The 15275-nt window shown below is 36.9% G+C and overlaps 1 protein-coding gene across 3 annotated transcripts in view; it reads right to left on the bottom strand.

The window, feature by feature from the left end:
* Nucleotides 1–15275, bottom strand: part of LOC110195030 (NACHT, LRR and PYD domains-containing protein 3-like) — a 59846-nt gene that overhangs the window by 11479 nt on the left and 33092 nt on the right. For all 3 annotated transcript variants that reach the window (XM_020967685.2, XM_020967684.2, XM_020967687.2), the window contains 2 exons: nt 6585–6755; nt 850–1020 (listed from right to left, as the gene is read on the bottom strand). In XM_020967685.2, the coding sequence (XP_020823344.1) occupies nt 850–1020; nt 6585–6755 (342 nt within the window). The remainder of the gene's footprint in view (nt 1–849; nt 1021–6584; nt 6756–15275) is intronic.

Genomic DNA, 15275 nt, shown 5'->3' with positions numbered 1-15275 from the left:
TTTGAAACCTATACGAAATATTCCCGATTTTACCCACTATGGCTAGAAAGGCAGGTCTGAACCTTGTTAAGAAGTAAAAATTCCTTAACAATGAGAGATATCTAAAAGGAAAATGAATTGCTTCTTCAATAGAGGTTTGCAAGTGGATATTGAATAACCGTTTGGCAGAGCTGTTGAATAGGAGATTCCTGTTCAGGCACAGATTGATCCAGAAGATCTCTGAGGCTACTTCTAACTCTGGAATCATCTGATTCTGTCACAAAGGAAGAGTTAATGATTCCTTAGAAACTAGCATGAGAATTATTGGCAGAGGGAATCCAATCTTCCTAACATTTAGTCATTAACATGGTACACTCTTTCCCAAATCCCCCTGACTCTGTCTCTTACAGAAACTTCAGTGGGCCTGTCAGAGGGAAGTACATGCTTCCTTCAGCAAACCATTCTATTAGGAAGGCCCAGATCTCCCACTGCATCCTGGGTCATCTTCAGTCATCCAGATAAATATCTGGCTACTGGGCCTAGATGGCTCTGGAGGAGAAAGTGAGGCTGGTCACTTTCTCACTCAAATCAAAGTCAATTGCAAGTTATGTCATCATCTCCCTGATATCATGGTCCTCTTTGAGAATGAAGGACAAACCATAATATTCTATGAACTCAGCCCCAAGACACAAGAGGAAGGAAGAAGGATCTATTACACATCATTTATTAAAGAGATCAAAGTGTTCTGATCAGGGGTCACCCTAATCCAGCCTCATACAAAAAGATTCCACTCTTTTCCCTCCAAATTTGTGCTCTTTCTATTTACCTCTTGACCCAGGAAACCATTCACAAAATACCTATCGGTCTCACCTCACTGTGTGTAGTTTACAATTGTGATTTCCCAAGGCTTCACACAAGTGTTTCATTGCATACTTTCCAAAGTAATTATGACTCAGGTACAATTCTTTCAGGCTCTCATTCTTCGTGAGAGTGGTGAAGAGATCCTGACAACAAGCAGAAGAGAGTTTGCAATGTGTCAACCTATAAGATAAAACATAATGAGAAGAGGAATGAATATTTAAATTTTTCATGATGACTTCTTTCCTGGTTTCTTCCTGGGAGGGCTCATACACACACACACACACACACACACACACACACACACACGTGTGTGTGTGTGTGTGTGTGCGTGTGCATGTATGTGTGTTCTTTTCATAATCCATTTCTAATTTTAGCTGTATTGGTTTTGTTTGTATAAAATCTTTTTAATTTTTGTAATAAAAATTGTATATCTTCTTCAATATTCTCTATTCTTTAGTCATGAATTCTTTCCTTATACATAGATCTCACAGGTAATTTCTTTGCTCTTCTAATTTTTTTTATTGTACATCTATTTAGTGTTTATCTTGGTAAATGGTTTGAGAAGTAGGGTTGAACTCAATTTCTGACAACTTCTCTCCTATTTTCCCAGAAGATTTTGTTGAAGATTGGATCCTTAACTGCAGCATTAGGGATTTTTTTTCCTCCTTTGTTTTGTCTTTCACCAGTTTGGTTAACAAGAGCATGTCAGCATGGCTGATAGTTTAGGAGTCCAGATTTTTAGTGCAGAAATTATTTAAAAAGTTCAGAGGGCTCTCATTGCCCATACTTTTGTGAACAGTTTGGATAATTTTGGAATTAATGTTTCTCTGTAATTCTTGATAGAATTCCATCTAATCCTGGAGTTTTTCTTTTTGAAGTTTATGGCTCACTCATTTATTTTTTTGATACCAAATACTTTAAACAATCTATTTCTTCAGTTAATCTGGGAATTTTATGTTTTTAGGTATATATTTCATTTAAATTGCCAGTTTTGTCCCCATACAGTTGAGCAACACAGTTTTTAATAATTTCCTTTATTTCACCTTCACTTACTGGGAATACTTTTTCACACAATTTGATTTTTCTCTGTCATTTAAGAAAAATCAAATAAGCCCCTTATCTATTTCATTAGGTTTTTTTTAAAGTGGCCCCAATTTTGTTTGCCAATTTAATGTTTTATTTTCTTTTAATTTTAATATCTTCAATTTTCATGATTTCTACATTGATATTAAACTGGGACAGGGTTGATTTGTTTCTTTTCCAGTTTTTCTTTTCAGTTTAACTCTAAGGTAGCTATATCCCATAAATTTTGGCATGTCTCACTGTTGTCATTTTCTTTGCTAACATTTTCTTTTGTTTCTGTCACTTGTTCTTTGGCTCATTTTATTTATTTATTTATTATTTATTTATTTATTTATTTATTTATTTGAATTTAAGTTATTCAGTCTCTAATTTTTAATTCTTTCTTCAAAGATCCTCTACTAAATATAATTTTATTGCATTGTGCTCAGTAAAGGATGTGCTCAGTATTTCTACTTTTCTGCATTTGCCTGTGAGGTCTTTATGTCTCTATATATGGTCAGTTTTTATAAAGGTGCCATACATAGCTACCTCATCCAGTAATCATCAGAGATATATCATCTCTAATTTTCCTAAAGTTCTATTCAAGTCCTTAACTTCTATCTTGCTTATTGTTTTGTCCCTGCCCTCAACAAGCTTACATTCTATGGGGGGAATGCAGACAAACACACAATATTTAAACAGATAAATATATACATTATTATTTAAGGAAGGAAAAAGTACTAAAAACTAGAGGAATCATCAAAGGCTATATCAGTAGATAATATATGACCTGAGCTTTCAAGGAAGCTAGCGATCTGAAGAAGAAGAGGTGAGGAGGGAACTCATTCCAAGGATAAGGAATTCCCATAAAAAAGAAAAGAGATGGGAGATGGAATTCTGAGTTTGGGGAAGAGAATTAGGGCAATCTGGCTGGAATGCAAAGGGTGTGAAGAAGAGAGGTACTAGACCTATGAGTTCATTGAAATAGAAATCTAGGTGAAGAAAATCTTTTTTTTTTCTGATGTGGTCAGTATCTTCTGTGCAAATTAAAGTTCTAGAGAATTGCCTAGAGAGGTTAAGTGACTTACTCAGGGTTATACAGCCAGTGTGGATCAGAGACAGAATTTGAAGCCAGGTGTGGTCAAGGCCAGCTTTCAGTCCACTAGCCATGGCTGTCTTTCACAAGTTGAAGGGAGTAATGTGAACAATACTGGAATGGTAGGGTAAAGCCAGACTATAAAGGGATTTAAATGCAAAGTTAAAGAATTTGTATATCATCAAAGGAACCTCTATGTGGATAGGAATCCACAGAAGGTTCTTGAGCTGAGAAGTAGCACAATCATATGTATGCTTGAAAGAATTTATTTTGCCTGCTGAGTAGGGGATGATGATGATGACTTTTAAAGTTTGATCACATCAATGTGAATCTAAAGTGGGCTTGAAGAGGTCACTGTAGTAGAAAAGGCAGAATAACTATGTGGTCCACTTAGAGGAACTGTTTGTCCAACATGAATACCAGAATCTTCGAAAAGAATGCCAGAGGATTTTGAATCAAGGATGACAGTAGTATAGGGACCATAATTGAAGAAGTCAAAAGAATTACCTAGATCCTTGTACATTAAGTCAACATGGGTTGTGATCTACATCAAGACCCACCCAAAATACAATTTTCTGAAAAAGGCTTTTCCTCATTCCTAGTGCCTTCCTTACAAGACTATCTATGGTAGACATTCTTTATTCACTTGATTTTTCCAAAGTGGATTGTTAGGCCAAACACTTTAGAGTGGTTATAGATCCTACTTAAGAGGCTCTGCAGAGTTCTAATGATTGTGCTGATTAATACAATGTCATCTGAAAAAGAAGTATCTGGTGGATAATAGTCCCTATAAGGAGTCCCTCTTCCTTTTGGGCTTCTTTGAACATCCTCCATGACAGCAGCAAACAACTCCAATGAGCATAGCTCCCTATTTTTTGCCTCATTCTCCCTCTTGTTGAGTTTACCTCTACAACAGCTTTCACCTCTATCCTCCTCTCTCTACTCATACGGCTCCATTTCAGGCATTCATAATGTTTACTTGGATTACTGCAGTAGCCTCCTAATTGGTCTCTCTGCTTCTGGTCTTTTATGTCTTAAAACCATGTCAACCCTACCAGAAAAATTTTCAATGGTTCTTACTTCTATGTTGAAACACAATCTCTTTGGCCTGGGAAAATCAGCTCTCTAATGGACAAATGAATTTGTGATCTTATGGATTTTGGAGGTGCCTCTTATGATGTAGATCATAACCCATTCATACTTATCCATCCCATGGCCTCTTGTCCACGTTCTCCCATACACTGGCCACAGGGCATCCACCCAAAATGCTGGAGGCCTTGGCACTGTGAGAGTACCACTAGGGCACTCAAACTGTCATTTCCTCAAACTGACCGTATAGCCAGTCATCTTTTGCTCCTATCATAAAGCTCTTTGATGACATATCCTTTACTTCTTTTCTTTTAAGTTTCTCATTGGTTAAATGTTGCAAAGGGCTTATAACCATAATGTGCTTCTCCACTGCCATTTGTATGATATTCATTGTCAATTATTTGGAGGCTGTTGTATTTCATTTCTCACTACTCTGCAGTAATACCTATACAATATCAGTATGGAAGAGATGGATCTCTGTGTCCAAGGGACTCTTTGAGTCAGAAAAGCACTGAAATTTCTTGAAGGCAATCCAGCCCATTCACTTCCTCCTTTTCAATTAGGAGCCCAATTCAACATCCATTTGTACTGTTTATCCCAAATATACACAATAATGGATGAGTTCTATAAGTTTTCCATTCAAATGTAAATCATAACCTTGTCAACAGATATTTTTCATCTATTTTGTTTGTCTTATATGGATGGTGAGCTCAAACTCCTTTGAGTGATTATAGATTCTCTGCAATGTGCTATTGCTTAATACAACCTAGAAAATTTCTCTTGACAAAGAGGAACATCTAGAGCACTTTACCATTCATAGAAAAGCCTTCCCTTCTTTAAACAAGTGGGGAATTATGGGTGTGGAACAATACATATGATATTAGACTTGGTTGATGTGTTTATTGGTTCTGCTAAACTTTTTTTCTCTTTTAATATTCTGTGTTATAATGGATAGTTCTCTGGGAAGGAGAAGAAGAAGAGAATACACTGGGAAATGTAGGAGATACAAAAACAAAAATAATGTAAACAAAATAAAATAAACTTTTCCAAAATCATTTCCCATTCCACTCATGGTGATTTCCTTGGCATGTATTTTCTCAAACACATGAGAAAGAAAGATTAACAATGGAGTCAATCCTGATTAAGCATTTTTAAGAACACAATTGCAGGATAAGATCAAGAATTAATGTCAGTTCTTGTTTCTAGGTAATAATACCCAAGATATATTCCTAATTATCTCTTCTCTCTAAGCTCTCTCAATATTGCTTAGCTTCCTCCTATTATAATTTATTGATATAATACAATAAACAGAGTTATTAAATACCTACTATGTAGCAGGCAGAGCACTAGATACTGGGGATAAATAGCTACTAGTGCAACAGTCTCTGCTTCAAGGAATTTGCATTCTACCAAGGGAGATAATGTGTAAATAGACAGGTAGACAGAAAATATATACAAGAGAATTTTTGTTAGGAGGGCACTAATAGCTGAGCAGATCAGGAAAGGCTGAGGGTGGTACTTAAAATGAGTCTCAAAGGACACTAGGATCTCTATGAGGCAAGAGTAAAAACAGAAACCATTCCAAGCATAGTGGCTAGCCAATGTAAAGGCACAGAGACAGGAGGTGGACTGCAGTTATGTGAGCAAAAGTAAGGCCACTTGGCTGGCCCACGGAATATGTGAAGAAAATAAGGTATAATAAGGTTGGAGAAGTATGCTGAGGACAGGTTGTAAAGAGTTTTAAATGTCAAAAGAGGATTTGATATTTGTTCCTGGAGGTAACAGGGAGCAACTAGAATTTACTGAATAATGGAATGGCATGGTCTGACTAGTACTTAAAGAAATCACTTGGGCAGTTGTGGGGAAGATGGATTACAGAGGAGAAAGACCTGAGGTATAGAAATCAGTTAGTAGGCTATTGCAATAATGAAGGTGAAAGGTGATGAGGGTATGAGCTAGAAGAACAGTTGTATGCAGAGATAAGAAAAGACAAAGGAGATTTTGTTGGAAGAAGAAATTACAAAATTTGACAAATGACTATATGTATGGGGTGAGAAAGTAAAGAATCAAGGATAATAATGATGTTGCAAACCTGAGTGACTAGAAGGATGGTTTCCTCAACAGAAATAGGGAGGTTAGGAAGAGACATGGTTTTTGTTGAAAAGATAACCAGCTCAGTTCAGACACGTTGAGTTTGACATGCTTATGGAATATCCAGAGACTAGGACTGATAATACAGATTTGGGAGCCACGCATATAGATGTGATAATTGGCTGTTAGAGAGAAATGCAGTATTCCCTGAGCAAATCAATCTTTCCATGTCATGTTCCTCCTCTTTAGGGATTAGTGAGAGGAGAATGGTGTAAAACTATGAACTCTGAACCTGGATTAGGCAGACAGTTTCCACTCTCCTGGTTTGAGTTGCTCTCTCTTCCTAATGCACTCCTGTCTCTGATGCCAAGCAGAACATCTAAAAAGGGAACATGTGGGAACTCACCTCAGTGTCTCTAACTTGCAGTTTTGATTTTCCAAGACCTTGCACAGAAGTTTTATTCCTCCCTCCTCAAAGGAATTTCCACTCAGATCTAGGTTTTTCAGGCTCTTATTGCTACTGAGAGCAGAGAAGACATTCTGGTAACATCTATGGGTAAGCCTACAAAACATAAAACTGTAGAAGAAAACATAATTGGAGGGAAAATGGTCAATTCAATTTTCCGTGATTAATTCACTTCCTGTCTTTCTCTGGGCAACACATCCACTTTATGATCTCTATCCTTTGTCATCTCCTTTTCAGTGGAATGAATTTAGTTTCTTTAAAAATGGTCAGTCTCTTCCAGAGAACAGCATTTTTATACTTTAGACTATAAGGCAAGAATCATCAAAACTATTTACTACTAGCTAAAAAAACAGAAAAGTATACCAATAGACCAGATTGAATAAGAAAGAATCAGAAACAATTAAACTCAATAATTAGTCTTCAATAGACATGAGAACATAAATTACTCACAGAAAAACTTCCTATATGAAAAAAAAATGCCAGAAAAAACTGGAAAGCATTTTGGCAGAAATTAGGTTTAGACCAACATTTAAAGATATGTCATAATTAGCTCAAAATGTACATGTGGCCGGAATACTGAAAATCCTAATGGAAGAAGGAGAGGGAGAAGGAGGAGGAGAGAATCAGATTAGGAACCTTAGACAACTTTGAACAGGGGAGAATTCTCAGAGAGTGGTAATAACAAAAGACAAAATTGCTCATATCCACTACATGAAATTGAAAAAGTTTTTGCATGAACAAAATTAATGGTATGATAAGAAGGGAAGACATTTGGGAACTGTTTTGTTTTGGCAGCAAATATGCAATGTGGGACTAATATCCAAGATGTGTGTGTGTGTGTGTGTGTGTGTGTGTGTGTGTGTAACTGACAGAATTATATGATTTAAGTCATTACTAAATGAATAAGTGGTCAAAGGAGATGAACAAACAGCTCTCAAAAAAGAAATTGCAAACCTCTAATAACCACATAAAAGACTGCTAGAAATTAGTACTATTAAGAAAAACAATTCTGAGGCAAATTAGCAAAAATGACAAAAGATATGAAAAGTCAATGATGGAGAATTGTGGAAAGATAGGCTCACTAATTCTTTATTGAGGGAATTGGTATGACTGTTATGGAAAGACAATTTTAAATTATGCTAACAAATGACTAATATATCTATGCTTTTAGGCCAAAGACACACTTCTAATTATATATAATGAGGACATCAAAGACAGAAATGAAGATCATTGAAGCATATTTTTAAATGCAGAGAAGGGAAGAGAGGGAAGTTGAGAGGGAAACATATATAAGCAAGGCAATTTGAAAGTAACATGTCGAATTTATTGCAGTCTTTTAAGAAAAAAAAAGAAAATTGTACATTACAAAGATTTGAAATTTTATATAATATCTTCTATCTATTTTATTTTGTATGTGGAACTATTGTCTATTTTTGGTGTTCATTAAAGTTAAAATAAAAAAACCTAAAATTGATAAAATGTGACATGACTGTGAGAGGGAAAAGGAGAATTATTGGAGTATATTGGAAAATGTATGTGATGTAAGGGGAAAAATGAAAAATAAAATAAATCATACATGACAAATACAATACATTTTTGAAAAGCTATTGCTCATTATCCTCCACTCTGATTTAATTTACTAGGTTACAGTTTGTCAAACACATGATATGTAGGGGGAAAATAAACAATTAAGTCAATAGTGATTAGGTATTTTTATGAACAATATTAAAGAAAAAGATGAGGGATTAATTCCAGTTTTGCTTTTTAGCTAATAATACCCAAGATTCTTTGTATTTGGCTAAGATACCAGGGCAAGAAGTGAGAAGTGAAATTATACATAAGACTTTCTCACAAAAAAACAACTGAGGGTGGCTCTCACTTGCATTACAGCTTTGGAAGAAACCTGCAAGTGACAGATTCCCATCTAAGACAACAATACAAATAAATCATAACACTGCAATGAATGCTGAGAAAAGCAAGTAAAACCCAGAAAAAGGCAAGTACAACTCCTGAAAGCTAAACCATTACCAAGAGTTTAAGGAATTGAGCACTCTATATTCAACTACTAGGTGGTTTGCCCTGGCAGTAACCATATGAATGATCTATGTAAGTTAACCACAAAGTTGCAGAGAACTGAGGATCTCAATTCAAGGAAACATGGAGAGCAGGGGTGAAATTTCCAGTGATTTGGAGAGTATGTATAGAAAAGTCAAGTGATAGTTACAAAGCAACAAGATGTAGGCTGGCTACATTACTAGCAGAAGAGGTGAAGTGTTTGGAGAATACCTTGCTACTTCCCAATTAAAAGAAAAATATGAACTATTCCTTGGAGCAAGGGAGAAAGTGCATCAAATGGAAAACAAAGAAGATAAAGGATCTAAAGAGGAAGTCACAAATCCTCACCTCCAACATGAGTTTCAAGGATGGAAAACGAAAAAAAAAAACAGATACAAAGAATAAAAAGGAGGGAGGGCTCATAACCCTTTGCAGCCATGAAGCAGGTATGAGGTTTCCCATGATCTACCAATGTGGTAGGGCTCTCCCTTTGACAAATGTATGGCAGATAGAAAGAGCAGAGAGACCAATTAAAAGTGTCTTGCAGGTGAGAGGTGAAGAGCTATACTAGAAGGGTGGCCAAGACAGCAAGAAAGATAGAATCAACAAGGGCCAAAGAAAAGGACCTTTGCATTGGGAAGCATCAAACAGTAGGGAATCAGACTGAAAACCAAGATAATTCTACAGCTGGCAGGAGCACCTGGCCTCAACAAATTTATTATATTTCACTTGGATAAATCATATTCCAACATACTAAAGTGTTTGTAGATAATATGATGAAACAGATAGTTAAAATTAGATAAAACTAAACGAAGCTTTTTTTACATAAAAAAGATGACTGCAACTAGGATGAGAAAAGAAGCTGTCAGCTGGGGAAAAGCTATTTGTGCCCTCTCTTTGACAAATGTCTGATAATCAACTTTGGTATGCCTATGAATTAATTAGTCTAACCCATTCTGGAAAAAAAATTGAAATTATATCTCCCCAAATCAATAACCTGTTAACATTTGACCAAGTGATCTCCCACTACTGAGCACATATAGCAAGGATGTCAATGACAGGTCATATAAAACAACTAAATGTTAATGTAGAATTCTTTGATAGCAAAATCTAGAAGAATAATAGGTACCATTGAATATGGAATGGCTGAACAAATTGTACTAAATGCATGTGATGGAGTATTATACCACTGTAAGAAATAAAGAATATGGAGAGGATTTTGGGAAGATGGTGGAGTGGGTCAGAAAACTTTAGGATCTCCAAATTTCTTCCACAAAAAAGGACAGAATATTGCTTCAAAGTGAATGTAGAGGAGCAGAAATAAACAAAAGTCAGGGTAAAGTCCTACTAATACAATGTGAGAAGACCCCAGGAAAGACTTGACCTCTAGGGTGTAGGTTTGGTCTGAATGAAGTGAAAACACCTACCAGCCTACTCCACTGAATGAATAAACAACAAGCCCTAGGGGCAGCTAGGCAGGGAGGTGTCCTGAGCCTCAGGAACTTTCACCTCACAGACAGAAAGGGGGTTGGAGGCTGAGTAGGAGATTAAAGGCCCTTCCATTATTGAGGGATGCCAAGCATAGTTGTGCTGACCTGGTGCTGCAGCTGGGGTTCCATGCTGTGCCTATAGTCCCGTGCTTTATCTGCAAGGGAGAAGAAGCTAAGAATATACCTGGTGAGTGCAATAGCATATGGGCAGGGACCCTGCTGGCTGTGGGCATTTGCAGGACAGCAGAGACCCTGGTTTCAGTTCCAGGGCAAAAAGGACAGCTGCAGTTTGCAGCCACCAGAGGGACAAAACAGAACAAGGGCATTTGTGGAACAGAATGAATGGGGGCTATAAATGTGGCTTCTGGGTATAGAGGAGTTCCCAAAGTTGGTCCCCGGGGACAGAGGTCAGAAAATAACAATAAGAAGGATCTGAGGACTGGGCATCATTCCCCACACCTGGGAACTAAAATTTAATATCAATAATAAGCTGATAAAAATAAAATAAAATGAAACTCAAAATGAATAAGCAAAGGAGAAAGAACCCAATCATAGATAGCTATTTTTGGGGACATAGAAGATCTGGGTAAATATTTAGAGGAACATAGTGGAGCTAAAAAAAGCTACTCTTTTTTCAGTGAGAAAAGTCAAATGGTCACAAGCCAAAAAGAATTCTTGGAAGAACTTTAAAAAGACTTTAAAAATCAAATAGGAGAGATCAAGGAAAAATTAGAAAAATAAATAAGAGCAATCCAAGAAAATCAAGAAAATTATGAAAAGAAAATCCACCAACTGGAAATAGAGAATCAAAAACTTAATGAAGAAAATAATGCCTTGAAAACTAGAATTAAGCAAGGGGAAGCTAATGATATTATAAGATGAAGAAATAATAAAAACAAAATCTAAAGAATGAAAAAAGAGAAGAGAATGTGAAACATCTCATCAGAAAAACAAATGATCTGGAGAACAGATTGAGGAGAGACAACATAAGAATAGTTAAACAACCTGAAAGATACATTCAAAAAAAGAATCTTGATACGGCATTACAAGAAATTATTAAGGAAAATTGCCCTGGATTTCTAGAAAAGGAAGGCAAAGCAGAAATAGAAAAAAACATCTACTTATCACTACCTGAAAGAGGTCCCAGGAGGAATACTTACAGGAATATCATAGCCAAGTTTCAAAGCTCCTAGATTAAGGAGAAATTATTACAAGCAATAAGAAAAAAAACAATTTAAATACCTACAAGGGCTACAATCAGGACTACACAAGAACCAATAGCTACTACACTGAAGGATCCTAGGTCTTAGAACACTGTATTCCATAGACCAAAAGAACTGGGGTTACAACCAAGGATAATTTACCCAGCAAAGTTAAGTATAAACCTAAACGGAAAAAAATGGAGATTTAATGAATTGAAAGACTTTCAGGTATTTGTGACAAAAAGAGCAGAACTTAATCAAAAATTGAACATGTAAGATCCAAGACAAAAATAAGGTAAATGTTAAAGACCAATTATAAGGCACTTAATAAGGTCAAACTGTTTATTTCTTATATGTGAAAATGTTATCCATACTCTTATGACTGTCATCATTATTTGAGTAATTTGAAAGAAAGGCTTGATCTGAGCTATGTATGATGAGGTGATTAAAAAAACAGAACTGCATGGAGAGAGATAAAAAAGAAGGAATTCTCTCCTACAAATGAGGCATCAAAGGAAGAGCTGATAAAGAAGACACAAATGGGGGTAGAGGGCTGGTAGCACTTACTCTCATTAGAAATGGGTTAAAGAGGGAACAACATATATATATGTTTAGGGGTGTATAGAGTCTTCTAAATTTAGAAAGAAATAAGAGGGTAGGGGGCAAAGCCAAGATTGTGCAGTAAAAGCAGTGACTTGCTTGAACTCTCCCCCCAGACCCCTCCAAATACCTGTAAAAAAAAATGGCTCTAAACAAATTCTAGAGCAGCAGAACCTACAAAAAGACAGGGTGAAACAAATTTCCAACCCAACACAACCTGGATAGTTGATGGAAAGGTCTGTTGTGCCAGGCTGGGAGAGGAGCACAATTTAGCAAGGGCCGCATAGGCAAAGACCAGGCCTCAGTGAACCTGAAGCAGGCCTCATGGAACTGAATCAAAGGGAGCTCTGGCAGTTTCCAGACTTCTCAACTTAAAAATGCCAAAGACAGCTTAGAAGGTCAGTAGGAAAGGTATGTGAGACCTTGGTGGGAGAGAAGAGTGGTCCAACCCCAGTTCTGACACAGCCCTGGGACAGTGGCTGCTTCCAGAGCTCTTGGCTCACAGACAGAGAGGGAATTGAGCAGCTGATCAGAGGGGGATTGCAGGGATCGCTCTGCTGGTGCAGGATTCTCTTGCTTTGCCGTCACAGTCCTGGGTGGTGGTCCTGGGGAAAGGAGGAGCACTGGCATGGCAGAGCTTGTGGCAGTGGTGAAGAGAAAATCCTCACAGTTCAAAGGTAGAAAAGAGTGCTTGTGGTCACTCATAGACCAGAGCACAGTCAAGGAAAGGAGTAAACACCTCGCCTTTGATCACACCACCTTGGAAGAATTGAAAATTTATAGTTCCCTAAAAATATTCATGAAAATAGCTGCACAAAATCCCTGAAGCTTGGGACAGCACATTCTCCACCCTGGAAGCAGACCCCTACCTTAACAAAGAGTTTAAAATTCAAGTAATTGGCTGCGAACATGAGCAAACTGCACAAAAAAAGTCATACCATAGAATCTTTCTTTGAAGACAAAGAAGATCAAAACATACAACCAGAAGAAGACAACAAAGTCAAAGCTTCTACCTCCAAAGCATCCAAGAAAAATATGAATCAGTCCCAGGCCATAAGAGAGCTTTAAAAGGATTTTGAGAAGAAAGTAAGAGAAGTAGAAGGAAAACTGGGAAGAGAAATGAGAGTGATGCAAGATAATCATGAGAAACAAGTCAACAACTTGCTAAAGGAGACTCAAAAAAATACTGAAGAAAATAACACCTTAAAACTAGAGTAATTCAAATGGGCAAAGAGATGCAAAAGCCAATGAGGAGAAGAATGCCTTAAAAAGCAAAATTGGCCAAATGGAAAAGGAGGTCGAAAAGCTCACTGAAGAAAGTAATTCTTTAAAAATTAGAATGAGGGCAGCTAGGTGGTGCAGGAGATAGAGCACTGGCCCTGAAGTCAGAAGTACCTGAGTTCAAATCCAGTCTCAGACCAAATACTTGACACTTACTAGCTGTGTGACCCTGGGCAAGTCATTTAACCCTAATTGCCTAAAAAAAAAAATTAGAACGGAGCAAATGGAAGCTAGTGACTTTATGAGAAATTAAGAAACCATAAAACAAAACCAAAAGAATAAAAAAAAAAGAAGACAATGTGAAATATCTCATTGGAAAAACAACTGACCTGGAAAATAGATCCAGGAGAGATCATTTTGAAATTATTGGACTACCTGAAAGCCATGATCAAAAAAAGAGCCTAGACATCATCTTTCAAGAAATTATCAAGGAAAATTGCCCTGATATTCTAGAACCAGAGGGTAAAATAGAAATGGAAAGAACCTACCAATCACCTACTGAAAGAAATCCCCAAAGGAAAACTCCTAGGGATATTATGGTTAAATTCCAGCATTCCCAGGTCAAGGGCAAGAAGCCAGAAAGAAATAATTCAAGTATTGTGGAAACACAATAAGAATAATACAAGATTTAGCAGCTTTTACATTGAGGGACTGAGGGCTTGGAATATGATATTCCTGGGGTTAAAGAAGATAGGATTACAACCAAGAATCACCTACCCAGCAAAACTTAGTATAATTCTTCAGGGGGAAGAATGGATATTCAGTGAAATGGAAGACTTTCAAGCATTCTTGATGAAAAGATCAGAGCTGAATAGAAAATTTGATTTTTAAATACAAGACTCAAGAGAAGCATGAAAAGGTAAACAGGAAGGAAAAATCATAACAAGCTTATTAAAGTTGAACTGTTTACATCCCTACATGGAAAGATAATATCTGTAACTCACAAGACCTTTCTCAGTATTAGGATAGTTGGACATAATAATATATATATATATATATATATATATATATATATATATATATATATATATGGACAGAGGGCACAAAGTGAGTTGAACATGAAGGGATGATATGCAAACAATAAAATTGATGGGTGACAGAGGATTGTACTGGGAGAAGGAGAAAAGGAATGGTAGAATGGGGTAAATTATCTCACATAAAGAGGGAAGAAAAAGCTTTTAGCATGGAGGGGAAGAGGTGAGAGATGAGAGGGAGTGAATGAATCTTACTCTCATCAGATTTGGCTTAAGGAAGTAATAGCATACACACTCAATTGGGTACGGAAAGCTCTCTTACCCTACAGGAAAATAGGGGGGAAGGGAATAAGGGGGGGGGAAGATGACAGAAGGGAGAGCAGATTGGGGGAGGGGTAATCAGTAGTGAACATTTTTGAGGAGGGACAGGGTCAAAGGAGAGAATAGAATAAATGGGGGGTAGGATAGGATGAAGAGAAATATAGTTAGGTTTTCACGACATGACTACTATGGAAGTGTTTTGCATGATTACACATGTGTAACTTGTATCGAGTTGCTTGCCTTCTCAATGAGACTGGGTGGGCAAGGGAGGAAGGGAGAGAATTTGGAGCCCAAATTTTTAAAAACAAATGTCAAAAATTATTTTTACATGCAACTGGGAAATGATATACAGGCAATGGGGTATAGAAATCTATCCTGCCCTACAGGAAAATAGAAGTGGAAGGGGATAAGAACAGGGAGGGGGGTAATAGAAAGGAGAGCAGATCAGAGGAAAGGGCATTCAGAATGTGTGCCATCTCGGGGTGGGGGGAGGGATGAGATGGGGAGAAAATTTGGAACTCAAAATCATGTGGAAGTGAATGTTGAAAACCAAAAATAAACAAATTAATTTTAAAAATAAGGTAGAGCAAAAAATAAAAAAATAAAAACAAGCAAAAAAAACATTAAAAGACATAAGCATTGTCATTAAAACAACAACCAACCTAATTCCAGAGGACTCATGTTGAAACATGCTACCTACCCCACATG

The sequence above is a fragment of the Phascolarctos cinereus genome, unplaced genomic scaffold, assembly GCF_003287225.1.
Source record: "Phascolarctos cinereus isolate Bilbo 61053 unplaced genomic scaffold, phaCin_HiC Scaffold_726;HRSCAF=1367, whole genome shotgun sequence".
NCBI lineage: Eukaryota > Metazoa > Chordata > Mammalia > Diprotodontia > Phascolarctidae > Phascolarctos > Phascolarctos cinereus.
This window is presented reverse-complemented; position numbering and strand designations above follow the sequence as displayed.